The following is a 21,054-nucleotide window of genomic DNA, read 5'->3' as shown; positions in this document are numbered from 1 at the left end:
CAGTAAAAGGCATGGATTCATTTTTTCGGACTGCACAATTTTTCGGGTTTCTTCACTGCCCCAGATAATCTGAAAAGTCAGATGTTGACTGTATGTACATATACACATTTGCACGTACGCGCTCTTATAAGCTCTGCCATCCCTTCTGTACTTCTATTAAAGGACCGACTTCACACGCATACACTTTTTTCCCACTTTGACACATATAATACTAACATACCGTATTTACTCGAATCTAGGCCGGCCCTGATTCTAAGCTGACCCCCCGCATGTCGGAAGCCTCAAAAAATAAAAAAACTTTACCTCAAATGTAGGCCGAACAAGAAAGTGAGGACACCATTCACAAAATGAAAACAGCATTTATTTAATGTGAACATGCCGAGCTCACTCTACGTTATCATCGCTGCTAGCCCAGACCATACGCACGCTTGCGGGCAGCTCGCGCCGCACGCCCATGCATGCACAGACAGCGCGGCAAGGCTCACACGCATCTAAACGCCGCGTGATCTTGGTCAACGGCTCCTCTGTTATCGCGCGCTTATTTTCTTCATTGCTGTCAACTCCTCGTTGCGGCACATGCAAAAAGCGTCCCCCATTGCCCCGTCCTACGACAGATTTTCTTCTCATCGATGCTGAAGTCCCACCCGGCTTGAACGTTCGACTATGCCTGTGGGGCTAGCACAACTTTTCGTTTGAAAGTGGCACTACAGTGGCATCGCCTGTTTGGTGCCATTACCAGGGTGTCTACCAACCGGGAAAACCGGGAATTCTTAGGAATTTTGAATAGTCTGGAAATACTTAGGAAAAACTCAGGGAATTTGTGGTTCTATGAGGGAAATTGATCTAATTTTTTTGAAAGGGAACGAAAGTCATGGTAATGGTGGCTCGTGTACACAGAGGAATCTTAACGAATCGTTTTTGGCACCGTGTCATCAGCTGGAGTTGCCAGTGCGCAGTCAACGAACAACTTTCCGGACGCCCGATAATTCGGACTGCTTCGCGGCACCACCACGTACCCCATATAGTTTAAGAACGTGTGAAATTTTGGGTGCAAGAACCCTTCGCAGACCAATTTTCCAGACTTTTTGCCGTGACCGCAGGTCCGAAATGGCAATCAAAGCCACCACCTCGAACCGGCATTCTTGGAGGCAGTCCCTCTGGCAGCCGCAGCCAACACAGCAGCAACAGTAGGCCTAGCAATGGCCCCGACTCTACCTTTGTGGTCCTCGCAATTGGCTTCGAAGCTCGGAAAGCACGGTGCGTTGCATGATGTTGGTTCCCGAAAGTCAGTTTCCCCTCAATGCAGCAATGTTACGCAGTGAAACTTAACAGGCGTGGGAAGTGGCAATTGTCACGGGACACAGTATGTGTTCAATGAGAGCAGCATTCCCGGCAAGTTGGTAATCCATTACTCAAGTATTATTGCGCAACAAAAAGGACATGGACGTAATAGAAGAAGAACACACACCAAGCGCAAGCTTTCAACTGCGAAGTTGTAAGCTTGTGCTTGGTGTGTGTTCTTCTTCTCTTACGTCCGTGTCTTTTTTGTTGTGCAATAATACTTGAGTATGTATTCCTTAATTATACGCACGTGCACTCGCCGTCTCCTGTCACAGTACGAGCACCGACATGCCTCATAAGCGTACTGGCAGGCCTTTAGGGCTTTTTCAGATGTTCGTGTGGCGATTTAAGCGCTTAAGGGCAGTTGAAGACATGCATTCATTTTTTCAAACTAACCGATTTTTCAGACGTTTTCGCCGCCCCTAGGGAGTCTGAAAAATTGGATGTTCACTGTACAACTAAGAGGACGCTTCAAGTGGTATGTGGGGCGAATGCGCTGTGGGAGGACGACGAAAACAGGAAGGACCCCTACGCATTGAGAAATACAGAAAAAAGGAAGCATGTCACCGCTTCTTTGAAGGAGCTTGAGCTCAAAAAACAAAGTGTTGGCTGATGTTGAGATGCAGGTTTCCCTCATACAAACCAAAATAAACTCTTTAAAGCAGTGAAATGCAACACTGAGGCGTTGTGCGGGGGCTGAGAGTATATCAAGACAGTTGAGGTTGGCAATTACCCGGCGTTGAGTGAGAATCTTACTTGTGACAATGTTCAGGCCTCATACCAATGAGTTTGCTATCAGTTCATAGAAATAGCTCATATTCTAAAAGATTTGCTTCTGTATTCATCTCCATTTTATTCATATTTGAGCATGCTCAACTCGATTTGCAATGGGTTTTTGCCATTTTTTTTTTCAGGAGATGTTCGCTGTGCATTTTACTAACCCCTCCTTCTTTTTCTTTATGAATAAAATAAACACTATTCCTTACTATTAAAACTGGATTAAGCAGGGTGCGCACAGGTCCTTGAAACCCTTGAAAACCCTTGAATTTGGAAATCGCATTTTCAAGGCCCTTGAAAGTGCTTAATTTTTTTTTTACGCTTGAAAGTCCTTGAAAAATCTTGCGCGAGATGGAAATCGCGATACACACAAAGAAAAATTGGTGCGAAACCCATGCATAAAATGTAAAAATGTTTATTTCCACGGTGCATAGTTTTCTACTGACCGTTAAAAAAAATTTCTTGAAAGTTTCACAAGTTTAGTGGAGCCCGTTAGATAGCTGGCCACATTGAGGTGGCGTGATCGCTCGTTCAAAAGTGTGCGGCCATATTGCCATCGACATCACCGGTCGTTGATTCAGTGTCTCATGGTTTTGTGTTGCACGTGGTACGTTGACGTTTGACTCTTTGGGCAGCCGTGCATTCAGACTGTTCTTTGCGTGGGAGTGCAGCAATCCTGCAATGCACAGAAATGCCTGGTAAGTGTAAATTTCAAAGCGCGTGGCTCAGTAGCAGCGCCTACAAGGATTGGGTGGCACTGGATGCAACAAATCCACATCGAGCAAAATGCAAACCATGCGGGAAGTGCTTCGACCTGGTTGCCATGGGCGAGTCTGTACTGAAAAGCCACATGAAGAATGCAGCGGCAGGTTTGGTGTGCGAGTATTTTTCCACTAGCGCTAGTGTGCGACCTGTAGGTACTTCGTCCCAGTCAGCTGACATCAACAGCGCGTGCAAGGTAAACTAGCTGGTGACAGATGCGGAAATTTGATGAACGCTGAAGTTAGTCACTTCCCACTGCTCCTACAGATCGTCGTTGAAAACAGGCAGGTTGTTTAAATGCATGTTTTCTGATACCGCGATCACTAAAGGCTTCTCAGGTGGTGAGAAGAAATGTGCTTACATGACCTGCCATGGCCTCGGGCCTTTTTTTCTATCATCGCTGCAACAAGATATAGAGAGGTGCGAAAACTATGTCGTACTTTTTGATAAATCTGCTAACGAGTGCCTGCAGGAGAAGCAAATGGACGTGCACATAAGATTTTCGGACTCGTCCAAAAATGTGATAGCTAAGTACTACACATCTGTTTTCATGGGGCACGCAACGGCTGAGGATATTCAAGACCAACTTTTGAGTGCACTAGAGCCGTTGCCACTGGCGAAGATTCTTCAAATCTCACTGGACGGACCCAACGTGAACCTCAAGTTCTTCAAGATGCTGCAATCTCACCTACAGGAAAACTTTCAAGTCCACTGTCTTGGGTACTTGTAGCCTCCACACTGTGCACAATGCCTACAAGGCAGGCGTCATAGCGAGCAAGTGGGGACTCGACACCCTTTTGTCCAGTCCGAGTGCAATGTTTGAGGATGCCCCAGCAAGGAGGCATGATTTTTCAGCAGTCACTGGGAAGGCAGTATTTCCTCTGAAATATGTTGCCCATCGCAGGGTTGATAATGTGGCTATCATCGAAAGAGCTCTCAAACTCTGGAGTGATGTGCAGAAGTTTAGAATCTGCAAGGAAGAAGCAAGTGAGTCTGCGGAAGTGTGTCTTTTCAGAACATTGCTGAATTCATTCGGGACACACTAGTAGTGGCAAAGCTGAACTTTGCTCTTAGTGTTGCTGCCACACTGAAGCCATTCCTAATGGAATACCAAACAGACAAACCGATGTTATTTCTCCTGGCGAGCGGCTTGGAGATGATAGTCAGAAAGTTAATGACAAAATTTATCAAGTGTTCGACATTGTTTTCAGCAACGGGGATCACTGGCCTGCTGCAAATTGATATAGAGGACTCAAAGAATCATACACCACAGGAAAAAGTGGACGTTGTTCACACAGTCGAACAAATCGTGAAGGTCAATGCAAGTGCAAAAGATATATTTCAGTTCAAGATGCAGTGTAAGCAGTTCCTAGTCGCAGTGACGAAGAAGGTCCTTGAGAAGAGCCCTTTGAGGTTCCCAGTGGTTAGAGGCCTTTCCTCACTTACATAAGTGCCTGGTAGGCCTCAAGAAAGTGTTGGAATCACTCATTGCAGCAGGGAGGCTGACAGATCAGCATCGAGACTCTGTACTTGCAGAGTACACGGAGCTGTTACAAGAAAAACATCAACTGTGACTTTTCAAGAAAGCCACCAGTCTGGACACCTTTTTTAGTGAACTTTTGCAGTTCAATGCTTTTGATACAGAGCTGTGGAAAGTTGTAAAGTCTTTGCTTGTGCTAAGCCATTGTCAGGCAACTGTTGAGAGAGGCTTTAGTATAAACCGACAGATCTCTGCAGAGAACTTGAAAGGCCTCTCTTACATCTCGCAATGAATTGTGTGCGGTGCAGTGGAAAAAGCAGGTTTTTTCTTTAACATTGTCATCACAAAATATTTGAGGACAGCCGTATCAGCTGCAAGGCATCATTATAGTGCTTACTTGGAAGCCCAAAAAAAGGCAGGAACAAAAATGTGTCAAGCAGTCAAAAAAGCTCTGTGCTGAGGACCAGCTTGACAGTCTCAATAAAAAAAAGGAAGATACTGGAAGCAGCCGTTAGCGACCTGACTGCATCAGCAGATGACTATGCTGAAAAGGCGGAAGCAGCCAATGACCCCACTTACATATTCAAATCAAATTCTATGAGAAAAGCGGCAAAGGCTAAGGCTGAGCAATTGTTAAACCTGAACAAAGAGAGAGGCAAAGCTTCAGGAGGTCTCTTGAACTTTTCTTGGTGCGTCTTGACAGATATGCTATTCCACATTGAGTGCAAAAAAATATTAATTTTTAAAAAATACTTTTGTGTTGCAAAACTACGGAATACAGCTTCGTAATAGATCCTTAAAAACCTCCTAGAAGTGCCTTGAAAGTCCTTGAATATTCTTGATTTTTTTTCTGTATAGCTTGTACGAACCCTGATTAAGTCACTATTTCACATGATTAAGTCATTTTTTTTCTTCATTTTTTAACTAGGGAGTGACAGCATTGGGCAACGTGATGTCAGCCTGTCTTGACATAATGCATGCAAAGTTTTGTGTCACTTGGGAAGGTTTGCAAAAGCAGTAATGGAAAACCTGGAAAACTCGGGGAATTTGAAAATGTCAACTTGGTAGGCACCCTACATTACGATAACACCATGCTATGGGCCACGCCGCATGCTGGTACGGCACAGGTAAAAAAAGTGACATCACTCGTGTACTTCAATTGGCTACTGGCATGGCTAATAGCGGCTGCGATACTGACTTTTCTAGATGGCGCTAGCTATGCACCATATTTATCATTTTAAATTACAACCTAGCACGTTTTTTAAAACCTTAGAACCTGAGCTGACCCTTGAGTTTGCATATGATTATTTGAAAAAAAAAAATATTGGCCTAGATTCAAATAAATACGATATTATAAATAAAAACTGTCACTATTATCACTTGCTGGAAGTTATGCATGACTGAGAACTCGTGGCTGCTGGCCATGATCTCCAAGATTAGGTGGCACCTGGCTAATAAATTATTCAAGGTGCTAGTAATGCAAAAGCATTATAGGCCCCATTACATGAAAATCCAGCATTGTAGTTAGCGGCGTGGCCAAATGATGGCGGCAAAAGTGCATGTTGCTGTTTTCGTCAGTTCATATTATTGCTGAATAGACCATAAATACGATCGCTTTGGCGCAAACAGGGAAGAACACATGGGAATAAGGGGTGCTCCCCTTGTTCACTTCCGTCCTGCCTTGTTTGCACCAAAGCGATCACATTTATGGTCTACTCAGCGATGGTAGCAAAAATGGCTGACAGCAAAGAGTAAAAAGGGGGATGAGGGTCATGAAAACTTTTATTTTTATTTTTAAACATATGTTGCTTAAATTTTCTATGCAGATGTACTGTAGAATGCTGATCGCAAATATGTATCTAGATTTCAAATATCTCATAGCATACAATATTCCTAATTAGGTCATTTCTTACGGGCCTTTGTAGTAATTTTTCATTAAAATAAAGTGTTTTTAGCAACATACAGACATTTCCAAAGGCCCACTGCACATGCTAAGGTTAGGCAGATACCAATAAAGTAATTGTGATTATCACAAATAAATACCAAAGTTGGGAAGAAAAAACAATGTGGCAGTAATTACTCTACATTTGATCTAAATAATCTATCACATTTAAGAAAAAACGGAAAGCTTTAGGATGTAGCTGAGATATTACTAAAACAAATGATACCTAGTTCACTGAAATCAGTTGATGAAAACATTATCAAAACTTCCGTAAGGCAAAAGCAGTTGACGGAAAAAAGAAAGTTGAGAAAATTGCATTAAAGTTTAAATGCTATTACCGCTTTTGTCTATTGAACATATGGAAACCTTTTAGGCTCTAGCATGTTGCCCAGGTGTTGCTGAGCACAAGAACACCATATTTAATAAAATCATTTCATGGAAACTTTATCAAACCTTTCATAAGGCAAAGGCACTTGACGAAAAAACACACCCACAAAGTCACTTTCAAGTTTTCAAATGCTCCCACAAGTTCACACAAGACCTAAGCAATAGTCTTGCGTCCTGTCAGGCTTGTGCTTCTTGGCCATTCTCTTTAACTTTTCAGTCTCTTCGTCACCCTTGTTAGACCTGTAGAGCCTTTGTTTTTCCTTCTTAAGGCTTCTTCGAATGAGGGAGCTGCCAGGGCTATATCCAAGCTGCACTGCAACAGCCTTGCTAGTTTGTGTCATTCCTTAATTGTAGCGTGGTGCTGCTTCAGCAACAGCCTTTTCCACAGCCAGCAATGAGTCATGACTGTTTTTGGAGCTTTGGGTCCAAATCACAGAGTGCAGGCACTCAATGGCATTCTGTGTCAATGGCATCACTGCAGCATTGTAAGAGGGCCTGGTTACCTAGCCTCGCAAAGACTGGCTGTAGTGCGCTGCGAATAAACCTTGGCAGAGGGTTTTTATGCGGTTGTGGCTCCTCTTGGTTGGCCAGGGTGCAGTTGAAAAAGCACCAGGAGTCATCACCTTCAGGACAATGACTGATCAGGGGATTCACCCGTTGAAGTCATGTGCAACAGTGTGGCCTGCACTGCCTTCTGCATTGCAGGAACGTCATGCCTGTGGCTCCTCAGAGCATTCACTTAATAGTTTACCTTTTTTTATTTTATCCTGGGTAAGTCTCCCCTTCCCACCAAGAGGCTCTCCTTGGAATTTTTTATTCCCCACCAAGGTGCAAAAGGGTGTCCCCATTCTTTTATGAACATGGTTCAGACAGTCATTTTTTCAATCTCGAAGTATCCGTAGGTGCTGTCTTGAGTCAGTGCATGAAAAGTGCGGCTATCGCCATCAGACCGAATCGTTGTGTAGCGCAGCCCATTCTTCTGCAGGGACCGCCTGAACAGGATCAGTGCTGCTTCCATCTACATCCGTCCCGCACTGCAGTCAATGTTTTTTTGGCACTTGTGGGTCATAGCCCGGTCACCGTAGCCATCATCATTGGGGTCAGGTGCTCCTTGGCAGCCACAACAATACCGAGAAATGGACAACATGGTCCAGCACCAGGCCTGTGTAAAGTTCAATAATGCACCCCACAGCTATGTTAGAATTGTGGCCTTGGGTTTTCCAGGTGCCATCACAAATGACGTCCACGTTTCCTAGAGGGTTGAGGAAGTCCTAGTAGATGGTTCTGGCTACTTCCATGCTTGGTGCCTCTGTGGCTGCAGCTACTGTCTGGCAAGCTCGCACCATGGTTTCCATGTGTCCCCTGAAGGTCTTGTGGTGAAGGCCCTGATGAGAGAGGTTCATGGTGGCACAAAAGTCCGCGAGGGCAGTCATCCCTTTTCCTATGCTTTTTATGCCCTTAATTGCCCTGAGGTTGATCTCAAATGGTGTGATGTTTGATGCTCAGGTGACAAGTAGCGACGAAAAGTGCCACTCCATGAAATCGCAACTTCAGCCTCACCGCTAGGCCGTACTGTCTCTCATTGCACTCTGTGAGTTTAATAGTAGCCATCCCGCACTTGCTGCAAATTGTGGATGCGAAAAGCGTCTGCAAAACTTTCATGTCCACGATGAGGTACTCTGTGCCGTGATTATCGTCGTCACTCACCATGCTGACGCCTAAAAGCTCGAACTTCCGCAAAGGGGCACACTTTTTTGTCAAGGAAGACTTTGCGTTGTCTGCGCGTTTTTCATGCTCCGCACACTCTGCCTCCATGTAAAATGGCATGTCGATGCAATGTGCACGCAAGCTTGGTCCAGCTGCTCCCACCGGCGACGCCGAAGTTGACAGTCTCGAGGAGCTTGGAACAGCTGTGTTTATCTGTGGTACAATAGCTTGTGGCAACACCAAACTTTACGTTCTCGATGAGTTTGGCGCAGCCCCGGTGGCCCGCGGTACTGTGGCTTGCGTCAACACCGAAGTGGATGTTCTCAACGACCGTGGCGCAGCCACATCGATAGGTGATACTGTGGCTTGCGATGACACTGAAGCTGCCATAGTTGTTTTCGACAATACAGTAATCTTATTACAAGCATGTCTCCTTTTTCCAACCGCTTTTCGCATACTTGCTTTCAAGCATGAGTCCCGCGCCATCAAAATACATGGCACAAAAGCACACACGTACACACGGCATGCCAGCCTGGCAAATAAATGTAGGAATGAAAATGCAAGGTAAAAGGGAGTGAATTAATGATGAAAACATTTACATGAACAATGTGAAAAGAGGCTGCGGGGCGCGAAACACAGCATGACGAAGAGAAGCCTCGGACGCACGCAGACGACGCAAATGCACCATGCCATCAGCACACGGCCACGCCGACTCGGCAAGTGGAGAAGGTGTGCGCCAGAGCCAATCAAAGGGTTGCGCCTTGGAGAAGCGCGCACTTCACCCAATCAGCGTCGCTTTTGCGGAATCGAACCTCTTGAAAACAGCACCGATGCTGTCACTTCCAGAATGCCTTCGTCATTTTGAAAGGCACCAAAATGAAGCACGGGAAACCAGCTTTCAAACGAGACCAAGATGGCAGCGATTGCCTTGCATCGTCCGGAGCTTTGGCGGCTTGAAATTAGGGCAAATTTTCGAGCTTGGTGTTGAATTCAGGTCCACCGATGCTTACAAATTGCCATGTTTTCAATACTTAGAGAAAGAATTGAGCAGTAATACTTTGTCGGGTAATACTTTGGACAATGAAGACTTCAAAATAGCGATTTTTGAAAATCAGCATTTTTTTCCTTCTTTTGCGATTTCAAGACCCTTATAAAAGCTCAGATTGACATAAAATTTCTCAGTGAGGTTCCTGTGAACACAGTAAACTAATGGTTTTGAAAATAATGTTAGGTAAACTTCGTTCCAGGTAGGAATCAAACCAGGGCCTCCGGGGTGCGAGACAAGCATGCTTCCCCGACGCCATGGTCCTGATTAACTAAATGTTTGTATAGGGTATGCGTCATTGCGCACGTCAAATCGCAGCCATCTAACTGACTAAACATGTGGCCTACAGTGTGCGTTGTTGGGTAGGAGGTGGCGTCCCGTCATGAGTGTATAAATTGAGTGCATAAAATGGGCATTAATGTCCAATTGAATGCCGCTGATCGGTCCTTTGAATTATGAACTGCTTGCAGGCAAGCGAGCGCATTGAGACATTTGGCACATCTTCATTTGGCCTTACCGAATTGCAGTAAAATGCAGGTGAGAGCTTGTGCAGAAGAGCAGCGCCCAGAAAAAGAAAGCATTTCATCAAAAGGACTATAATGCTCTCGCATTTCCACGCATAGGCAGTCTTAAATGTCTCTGCTAAATTTTTTGTTGCTATCTATTAAATGAACAAAATGCTCAGCAGAATTGCAGCTTCACAAGCAAAGCTAAGAGCATGGTCACAGAAAAGCTCTGTGATAGAACGAGATAGATAAACTGAGCTCCATATGATAATGTCAAATTGGTGACAGATGAGCATAGGTGCTGCATGAGCATTAGACAGCAAGATCACCCCAAGGTAAGTACTCTACCTACAGTTGTATAAAATCCTGGACTATGCGTTATATTGGGGTAGTCCAAGGATGGAGACAAGAAAAGCGAACCCCTCACTGCTTTAGTTTTTTTCTTTTTTGAGCGCTTATCTATTTGTCGGTACTGGTTATTTGAATGCTGTTCAATAAGTGTTCGATATTTTGAATGTTAACTACTTGATTTGAGCACCAAATCAAATAGAAATTGTATGTCATTCATTTTTCTGGATTTTAAAAACATTTGCACACCCTTGGTTAGTGCCAGTTCATATTGTCCAATGATTGTGCAAGTGCTGTTATAGTTAAAAACTTATCCAAGCCCTTTAAAAAAAGGTTATGAGAACGTGTTTGCTGTGAAACTATTTAGTGAAAGCCACACACTATTCGAAAAAAAATTCTGGAAGCAATGAGCACTTTTTGGGGAAACAGATGGGGAAGATCCTATGCATATTTCCCTGCAGACTGACCGATCGCGAGTGCAAGGAGCTGGAGTACAAGCAGAAGGTTCTGCAGCTGGCTAAAGAGCATGACAAGGCTCGGGAGCTGGAGAAAGTGCAACGATACCGCATGCCCCAGGAACGCAAGGGCAAGGCAAGTATTGCTGGTGCTTGTAAAGCCTTTAGGGCTGTTGCACCTTTTGTTCACAAACCGTTACCTACTCTTGGCTAAAGTTTTCAAGATTTTACATTTTGTTCTGGCAAGGGTGCAGACATAGAGCAGCAAATCAGGCTCAATAAAATGTGCTATGTGATTTTATTGCATCCTTATATCTACACACATTGTAAATATGCTTTCTATGTTATGGGGAAATTAGTAATTGAATTAAAGAAATGATAAATTAATGGCAATGAAAGTGGATGAAAAAACAACTTGCCACAGGTGGGGAACGATCCCACAACCTTCGCATTACATGTGTGATGCTCTAACCAATTGAGCTACTGCAGTGTGGTTTCCCCATCCACTTTCTAGGGTATTTATGTTTTACTACTACAACTAACCTTGGGAGGGTTAGCCAGTGCCACCACTCACAAACCTTGGTGGCGGATGTGGAATATCCTTTCTGCTGCAGGCGTTACGAGTATGTGATCATTCTGGGTGAAGGCAACTGGTCAATAAACCTGCACATGCTACCTGAAGGCATCATTGTTGCCGGATTCGACACCCTCGTTATGTAAGAATGAGAAGAAAAGGGGGTTAACTGAGGGACCCGATTTATTATTAATCAACCCGCCGTGGTTGCTCAGTGACTAGGGTGTTGGGCTGCTGAGCACGAGGTCGCGGAATCGAATCCCGGCCACGGCGGCCGCATTTCGATGGGGGCGAAATGCGAAAACACCCGTGTGCTTAGATTTAGGCGCACGTTAAAGAACCCCAGGTGGTCGAAATTTCCAGAGTCCTCCACTACGACGTGCCTCATAATCAGAAAGCGGGTTTGGCACGTAAAATCCCATAATTTATTTTTTATTATTATTAATCATATCATGAGAAGCCAACAAACAAAGACACCAAGGAAAACATAGGGCAAATTACCGTATTTACACGATTGTAAGTCGATCTATCTTTAAATATTTGAAAACCTGAAGTGGGGGTGTCAACTTGCAATCGAAACCAAAACATAGCACCGCAAAAAAAAGCGAGACCAACAAGATATCAGGAGAGCTAGAATGTAGTTACAATTTTATGTTTGCTCTACGGTCCTACCTGTAGCTTTCTACTATCCCGCATATTTGTTTGCTTTTTGGAAGGTTTTTTTTTTTTCAACATTTTTTAGTTTTACAGCACACACAGCACTCACGGGGGTGGAGGGATGTCGATAGTTCATGGAAGTGCTGCTGTTCCATTTGCGGCGGCACCCTGAGAACCACGACCTACTGGAACTCCAGACCTGCACAGATATCGGGCTTCTATGGGAGCAGCTTGCGCCCACTTTCGTTCAACCGACTGCCGTAGGTGGCGCTTTTATAACCTGTTCGTCTGGGAGAGGCTGGGCTGGGAGAGTGTTCAGGTATCTGTACAGGCAAAACATTGATTCACAGTGGAGGAAAAGAACTAGGAAGCTTACCAGCAAGTATGCGGCCTGTGGGGTGGGCAACACAGCAACAAAGAAGGTCAAGCGGAAAGTCAGAGAGGCTGAATTAATCTCATGGGTGGCGGCAATGGAAAAGAAACCTGCCATGAGTAACTACTTAAGGGGAAAAAACGAAATTAGGAAAGAAACCATTTATGATAACTCAAAGGGAAGCTCATTACTTTTCGAAGCGAGATCGGGATGCCTTAGAACACGCACGTATAAAGCGAGATATAAGAAGGAAGAAGAAGCATGTGCTTGCTGCGGTAAAGCTAGGGAAACGACGGAGCATATTTTATTAGAATGTGAAGACATCTATCCAGCGGTCGATTTAGGCACCACTGGCCTCCTTGAAGCCCTTGGATTCAGCGGGAGCAGTGGTAAAGCAAACAGGTCCGCAATAGACATCAGTAAGAGGCGATTGGAGGATTGGTGGAAGAAAAGTAGGGAAACGACAAAGGACGGAGACGTACAAAAGCACAGTTCGCAATAGGGTATCAGAAAATTTGGACGTGGTAGTTCATAGTGTGTTTTTTTTTCTCATGGGTTAACCTAGGTAGGATATTAGGCAGCATAGTAGCAAGAGCTTGGTGGCGCAAGCCACCGCCCCGTTCCAAAGGGGACGCTCATAACATCCATCCATCCATCCATCCGTCTGCTACGCGGTGGGCGGTTGTGCGGCGTTGTAAGTAGTACGGCAGCTGTTGTGTTGCGACGAACTGCTTCTCTAGTTGACGATTTTTGCTAACACAGTGACAGAGATGTCACAAGGCTTTGATCGGTCACTTGGCTCCAAAAGTTGACTCCCCGAACCTAAAAACTGTCGGAGCATGTAGTCCGCTGCTCTCTAAAATAGCGTCAAATAGCCGCCCCCACTGCCTTTTTCAAGGAAATTATTATAAATCGCATTGTGTATAGAGTTCGCAACGTACCCAACAGTTTCATTGTACACGTTGTAAAATTCGCGTCTGCGCTCTTTAGAAACTTGAAGCCACCGTAATGTTCGACGACAGAACGATTACCACTCATTTTAGCTCTTAAAAGTTGTCCGTGAATGCGTCACGAGTTCAAAAAGTGAATTACGCACACAGCTGCACTGCGTGCGTATCTTCAGCACCACCGTTATGCTGCCGCGTACTACGCGGAAAAGCTAGCTTTACAGTTTGAAAAGAGTTCCGTGACACGATTTTTAAGGCCTGCACTGCAGCACGTACGTTTTAAAGCACTGGGATCGCTTAATTTTTTGCAAGCTTTCTACTGAGCTAGACATCCAACAATATTAAAAACAAGATATGCTCACCTTCCGTTGAAACAGAATCGATCAGACTATTGCACATATCGGGTGGAGGACTTACTAGTGAATACTTTTACTATACTTTTACCAGATCATCTTCCTTTCACTACGGCACACAGTAGTAAATCCTAATGTCAACTACGACATTAGGCTGTCTGTAATCAACTAAAGAAAGCTAGATTATCCTATGAATCTTTTTACACAATTTTTCCAGTCTCTTAAGGAGGCTAGGAAAGGGAAATTTATGCCGTTGATCTAGCATTGCAGCGGCCACCTATGCTCGTTGTTTACATTTCTTGCACCGCTCATCCTCTTCTAGTTTCACTATTCAAACGCAAAGCATTCGCAAAGTTGTCTTCTTTTGTATATTTGTGAATTTATTCATTTACCGCCAAAACAAGCGCTTTGTGCCTGCCGAAATGGCAAGACAAGCGCTGAACAGATCGCAGAAGCAGACGACAGCGAACAGGTTATGACTAGCGCCACTCTGCTTGTATGTTCTTTCCCTAGCGGCAAAAGGGGCGAACTAGACCAGGCGTGCTGGAGGAGGGAGATCTGTGCAGGTCTGTAGTTCAGTAGGTCGTGATCAGAACAGTGGCACTTACGGGGAGTATCGATAGTTCATGGAAGAGCAGACACCGCTCATGTGTTTCTCTTTCCCTGTAGCGCTTTAGGAGGTTCAGGCGTTCGATTTGACTGCCGGCCACATGCTACTTCCGTGCTTCCTCAGTCGTCACGAGTGCTCCGAGTCCACTAAACATTCGGCGCTCGTTCACAGCAGCATTGAAGAAGGCTGCCATCCTTTACGCTGAAGGAACAAATAACTGTGCAGCGGACTGCAAGTTTGATGTTTCTTATTGGGTGGTGCGAGAGTGGAGACTGTAGCGAAGCAAAATTTTCACTTGTGACGGCAAGTGAAGAGGCTTGCGCGAGCCGAAGTTGGGATGCTTTCCGGAGCTGGAGGCCAAGCTTGTGGCGTACATCGCTGAAATGCGTGATCGGTCCCTGCCAGTGACGTACGACATGGTCATGAGACAAGCCTGGATCTTCGCCTTTTAAGGACCTGCTCCGCCGTGAGTACAATGAGTAGCTGGCAGCAGATCGCGAACTTACGCCAACCGTACATGTCAAAAGAGCCTCCCTGACAGCTGTGTGTGGTTGGGTGCTTTCAGCGTGGACCAGCGTGGACTTATATATGTATGCAAATGCGGAAGTTCACTGAATGACATCGTGCTGTGGGACCGTAGCAGCAATGACGATGGTAGCACTAGGGAGGACGATGGCACAAGTGAAGAGAGCAGTCCAGTGACCATGACACCTAGTAATAAATTTTCGTTATGGAATGCGCCCGTGCATATTCCCTTCTTTTTTTTTTCCCCTGTCACACGCGATATGGGAGGGTCGACTTACAATTGTGTAAATACGGTACTTATGCTTACTAATTGAATTAAAGAAATGATAAATTAATGGCAATGAAAGTGTATGAAAAGACAACTTGCTGCAGGTGGGGAATGATCCCACAACCTTCGCATTGCGCGTGTGATGCTCTAACCAACTAAGCTTGAATCCAGGTCTTGAATCCGGCAACGTTGATGCCTTCAGGTAGCATGTGCTAGTTCATTGACCAGTTGCCTTCACCAAGAAAGATCACATACTCGTGACGCCTGTGGCAGAAAGGATATTCCACGTCCACCGCCAAGGCTTGTGAGTGCTGGCGCTGGCTAACACTCCCAATGTTAGTTGTAGTAGTAAAACATAAAATACCAGAGAAAGTGGATGGGAAAATTGTGCCGTGGTAGCTCAATTGGTTAGAGCAGCGCACATGTAATGCGAAGACAGGGGATCATTCCCCACCTGCGGCAAGTTGTTTTTTCATCCACTTTTATTGCCATTAATTTATAATTTCTTTAATTCAATTAGTGAGTACAAGTAATTTCCATGTTTTCTTTGGTGTCTTTGTTTGTTGGCTTCTCATAATATGATTAATAAAAATCTGGCCCCTGGTTTAACCCCGCCTTTTTTTTTTTAGTTGTGCAGTAGAACCTCAGGGATACAATCATGCCTGATACAAATTTGAGGATTTATACCAGTTATTCAGAAGTCCCCGCCCAAGTCTATTAGCTTACAAAGTTCTATATTTCGAATGTTGCAAACCACATTTTGTGCCATGGCGGGTGATGCGAACAATTGAACCACTGTGCGATCCCCGGTGGAGCCGGCGAAGAGGCCTTGCTTCACCAATACTTCCAGACCCTGGCTGTTGTCAGGCCGGCATGGCAGTCGCGCCAATGCACTAGTTGCAGTCCTATTGTCAGGGCGACCTAAATGACTCCACCTAACCCCCCCCCCCCCAATAAAAAAAAAAGAAAGAGAAAAGAAAACTTGTCGGCCGTCACGGAACTTGTCCGCCATCTTCAAACAACTTGCAACTTTATCCAGAGCTGGCAATCACGCGCAACCCAGTCTTGCCGTGTCAGCAAGATCGGCGGCATTTGCTTCCATGGATAACCTTATCTCTGTATTTCATAGCCTTCTTTCATCTTCGCCGCCTGATTACTATTTAGTAACTTTTCTACATTTGCACTGATCAGAACACATGATATGAAGAAGCTTTACCACCGCAAAGAAATGTAAACAAATTTCCTTGCGCGAATCATCTCCTTATAACCATCAGGCAGCAGCTAGGACACAGCAGCAAAAGAAACTCAAGGTAACCAAGCAGATTTTGAAATCTCAGCTTCAGAACATGCAAAGTACGCAGCACGCTGCTACCAAAATGGGTGCAAAACAAGTGTGCCAGTGATTCAAGTTTGTGCCAGCCAATAGCAGTGCTTCCTTCGCGTCCTGTGACTGCAGTAACAAATTACGGTGCAACTTTTTCATTTTCGTGCTCACTTTTGTTGCTTTTATTTCTGCATGGAGAAGTGCAGTACGGTGGCTGTCTGAATGTCAAATCTCTCGTGTTTACTGCGATATCAAGGTGGCAGCACTGCATCAATGGAAAGCCATGCACACGTGATCAGCTGTGCAAGGGCACCTCCAGAATCCAGATTTTCTTCCCAATCTTGAAATGAACGCACTAAAAGAAAGTGCAATTTTCTCAATTTCTATTGCATATTTTGTCCAAATATTTCACCATGAGATAAGAAAAGTGTTAGGATTACGAAAAGAAATAATAAATAAAAAATTTGAAATTTTGAGCAAGTTGGCCATTTCATTGCCGCGCCCCCCCCCTTAATTTCTCACTTTTTTTTAGTGTTTGGGTGATATACATTTTTATGCCATCTTGGGAGATTCAGATCATAGAGATTCTACTGTACTTTGTTTTTACTAATTTATTCTCAATACGTCAAATGACTAGAGCCCCCTTTACCACTCCATTGACCCTGTAAGTGATGTGTCTTGCTTCAATTCTGAAGAGCATTGCTATCTTATGCAACCACCTATACAGCTTTTTGGACATCTTATGATTGTACAATCCCATTCACCCGCTACAATGGCATAGTGGCTACTATGGTGTTCTGCTGACCATGAAGTCGCAGGTTCGGTTCCTGGTCATGGCAGCTGCACTTATTGGGGTCGAAATGCAAGAAGCTCATGTACTTAGATTTATGTGAACCTTAAAGAACTCCAGGTGGCCGAAATCATTCTGTAACCCTCTGCCATGGCCCTTGTAACCCACTGTGCAGTTCAGGGACATTAAACCCCACAATTCAATTACATTTTTTAAAACCCCCTTCTCTTTTGTAACACTCACCTTAATGAATTGAATTCATCTAAGTGAATGAAACTAAGTAAAAAAAAAATCTCAGTTTGCTTTTGACAAGAATAGGCATTTTTGTTATTATTATTATTACAGTAGAACTTAGTTGATACATTCCCATCATGTACGTTTTCCCGGCGCCAACGTTTACAGTCAAGAACACAAAAATGACACAATAGAGTTACGCTCATCTTTTACTGGTTCATATGTTCCCGGAAAACACGGTTTTTTGGTACCAACGTTCGCTACATCGCCAAACTGCGATCGTATGATAAATTTTGTGGCCGCTAGATCCCATGTAAAGAAAATGCACAAGGTGCATGCGATCAAGAACAGTACAGACTATGATTGTTACAACGGACCTGCGTACAACAGTCTTTCAAATATAATGGACCATATTTCAGCCTTAGTTCTACCTATTTTATGAATGGAACGAAGTTCGCTTTTAACTGACCGCGTTGCAATGGACTATTGGCTACTGCAGACGAAAATAGCGGCAATTTTTTCCAAGATCAAGCATTTAAAACATACTTTTGCAGTGTTGACACGGGCTGACAACTTAGCGTATTTACACGATTGTAAGTCGACTCGAATGTAAGTCGACCCCCCCCCCCCCCCCTATCGCTTGACCGAAAAAAAAAAAAAAAGAGCATACCCGAGAGCGCATTCGATAACGAACATTTATTAGTAGCTGACATGGTCACTCCACTACTCGTCTTCACTAGTGCTGCCATCGTCATCGTTGCTGCGGTCCCACAGCGCGTCGTGGTCCAGCGAAATTTCAAATTTGGCAAACGACCGCACCAGGACATCTTGCAGAACAGCAGCCCACGTCAAATGCACCCAACCAAACGCAGCCATCACGGAGGCTCTTTTGACAGGTCCGGTTGGCGTAATTTCGCAGTCTTCTGCCGCCAGCCACTCGTTGTATTCACGGCGGAGCAGAACCTTAAAATTAAGGCGAAGGTCCGGGCTTGTTTCATGACCACGTCGCACTTCAGTGGGACCGATCACGCATTTCAGCGACGTACAGTACGCCGCAAGCTTAGCCTACAGCTCCGGAAAGCGTCCAGACTTCGCTAGAATAGCAGCTTGGGCTTGTTGGTTTTCCATCCTGCTAGTAACAGCGCAAAATGTAGACAAGGGACGAGACAAGAAGACACCACAAGCGCTGTGAAGACACCACAGCGCTTGTGGTGTCTTCTTGTCTCGCCCCTTGTCTACATTTTGCGCTGTTACTAGCAGGGTCCAGACTTCGGCACGTGGGAAATTTGTCACTTGCCGTCACAGGGTGAAAATTTCGCTTCGCTGCAGTCGCCACTCTCGCACCACCCATTTAGAAACATCGAAATTGCGGCCCGCTGCGCAGTGATTTGTTTCTTCGGCGTAAAGGATGGCAGCCCCCTTGAACGCTGCTGTGAACGAGTGCCGAACGATTAGTGGGCCTGCAGCACTCATGACGACTGGGGAAGCATAGAAGTAGCACGTAGCCGGCAGTCGAGTGGAACGGGTCAAAAAGTTCGTCAAACCAATTCCAATGCCTTTAAACAGAAAGAGAAACCCGCGAGCGGCGGCTGCTCTTCCATGAACTACCGATGGCCCCCGCAAGCGCCGCCGTTCTGAGGGTGCCACCGCAAATGGGAATAGCAGCGCTTCCATCAACTATCGACACCCCCCCATGAGTGTTGCATGCACTGCAAGACTCTCAAAAATGTTGAGAAACCCTTCCGAAAAGCGAACAAACACGCGGGATAGCAAAAAGATACGGGTAGGGTCATAGAGCAAACATAAAATTGTAACTACGTTGTAGCTCTTGTTTGTATAGCTTTTTTTGGCGGGGCCATGTTTTGGTTTCGATTGTAAGTCGACCCCCCAACTTCAGACTTTCAAATTTTAAAAAAGGGGTCGACTTACAATCGTGTAAATACGGTACTTGCGAGAGTCAGCTGACAATTGCGACTCAATCTCGTGGGTGCAAGGGAGGAAGGCAAGGCGGAAACATGCCGCCTTCTTTCGCGCGTGAGGCAAGGGGGTGGGGGGGGTGAGGCTTGAGAGAGGGGTTCTGCTCTGGTGGCTGCTGCTTATGATGCAGCTGCCATATCTTGAAAGGGATCTGCAGCGTGGACAAAATGCACTCAGTGCCGGTAGCTTCGTATGTCCTGTGCTTTGGACTTCAGGTTGAAGTGAGAAACAGCATGAAGGTCAATTCGCTCGCTGCTGCTGCCGCACTTATGTTGCTTAATTTGCCATCGCAATCAATGCTTCATCTTTCGGGCGAAACTGCAACTTTTTTGTTTGTTTTTAACTTTGGATGTTCATCACTTGCTCTTTGCAATAAAGGTGTTAGACATTGTAATGAAAGTTTTGGAAGTGCGGTGTTTTGGATATTGCAGACTTCGGACAAAACAGACATTTTTTGTCCGATTATCAGGGTCCATTGTAACGAGAGTTGACTGTATATAGCTGCCCACCATGGCAACTTCACTGCGATACTCGCCCAGCCGTCTCGCATGAAAATGCTGGTGTGCACTCACTTTCTCATTTTGGTACCAGAAATTCTTCTCCGGGTTATCGCACGTGACACTCACAGCTGTCACCACCAATCCTTTTGCAGTAAGCATATTCGCTTGCAGTCTTAAAACATTTGCACCGTTTGGGCTCTGTATTTGTACCACAACGATAATTATCATCTGCCTTGCTTGTATTTCCTTTCTTCAAAACACTGTGTTCGCTACTTTTCTGTCGAGAGTGCTTTGTCACGCTGATAATGCACATATCGTTTGTTACCTGGAAGTACTAGGCTCACGGCATTAAAGGGACACTAAAGGCAAATATTAACTGAAGCTAAAGCGATAGATCTGTGCTCGAGAATCTCTAAGGTGTCAATATTATCACGAACAGAGCCATAATAATTGAGATATAGAGGTAAATGCAGGTCATCATTAGAGACTTCCCCGAGACATTCAAGTACTTGCCCGATGACGAAAGCACTCCTCAGTTAAATTTTGTCATTAGTACTCAACCACTAATTGCAAAAAACATCCTTGTATTCTATTACAAAATGAAATAAAATACTACTTGTCGAGCTCTATTTCATTTTTATAAGAAAGAACTCCTTGAAATTACCCTTGACAATGACGTAGGTGGTCGAAAGGTTTCATTTTCGCTTGACGCTGCGCTGCCCACACTCTCGCGTTTCAGTAGTTTCGTTATTGCATAGTGTTGCACTATTTTTGCTAGCTCGTGAAACTTGCACAAACTGAAAGTAGCAGAAAATTCAACTTCCATATGATGTCATGGGATGCCCGAACACTCTGTACCACTTGACCAAAAAGCAGCTGCAGCGGCGAATCCACCAGTCTGTCTTGGCTCGGTTCTGCTGTCTGTCAGGTGCCGTTTTACTCACCAACGGCAGCAAAGGGTGGTGATGGCATATACGTCACCACTTCCCCATTTGGGTGGCAGGAGATTTGAATTTCGGAAAAGGTATTCGGACCCTTCAGATGCAATATTCTTGTGAACTAAGTTTTAGCACGAAACACGCATTGCGAGGTTTCTGGAACGGTGATTAAACAGTCCACATTGACTTATTATTTGCCTTTAGTGTCCCTTAAAGGGAAGCTGAAACACTTTT

The 21,054-nt window shown here is 44.9% G+C and overlaps 1 protein-coding gene across 1 annotated transcript in view; it reads left to right on the top strand.

Moving 5' to 3' along the window:
• Positions 1-21,054, top strand: part of l(2)37Cb (lethal (2) 37Cb) — a 298,164-nt gene that overhangs the window by 63,039 nt on the left and 214,071 nt on the right. The window contains exon 6 of the mRNA XM_070529703.1: positions 10,757-10,886. Within this exon, the coding sequence (XP_070385804.1) occupies positions 10,757-10,886 (130 nt within the window). The remainder of the gene's footprint in view (positions 1-10,756; positions 10,887-21,054) is intronic.

This window comes from Dermacentor albipictus, unplaced genomic scaffold, assembly GCF_038994185.2.
Source record: "Dermacentor albipictus isolate Rhodes 1998 colony unplaced genomic scaffold, USDA_Dalb.pri_finalv2 scaffold_28, whole genome shotgun sequence".
In the NCBI taxonomy this organism is placed as follows: Eukaryota; Metazoa; Arthropoda; class Arachnida; order Ixodida; family Ixodidae; genus Dermacentor; species Dermacentor albipictus.
The sequence above is the reverse complement of the archived record's forward strand: the minus strand, read 5'-3'. Positions and strand labels throughout refer to the sequence as shown.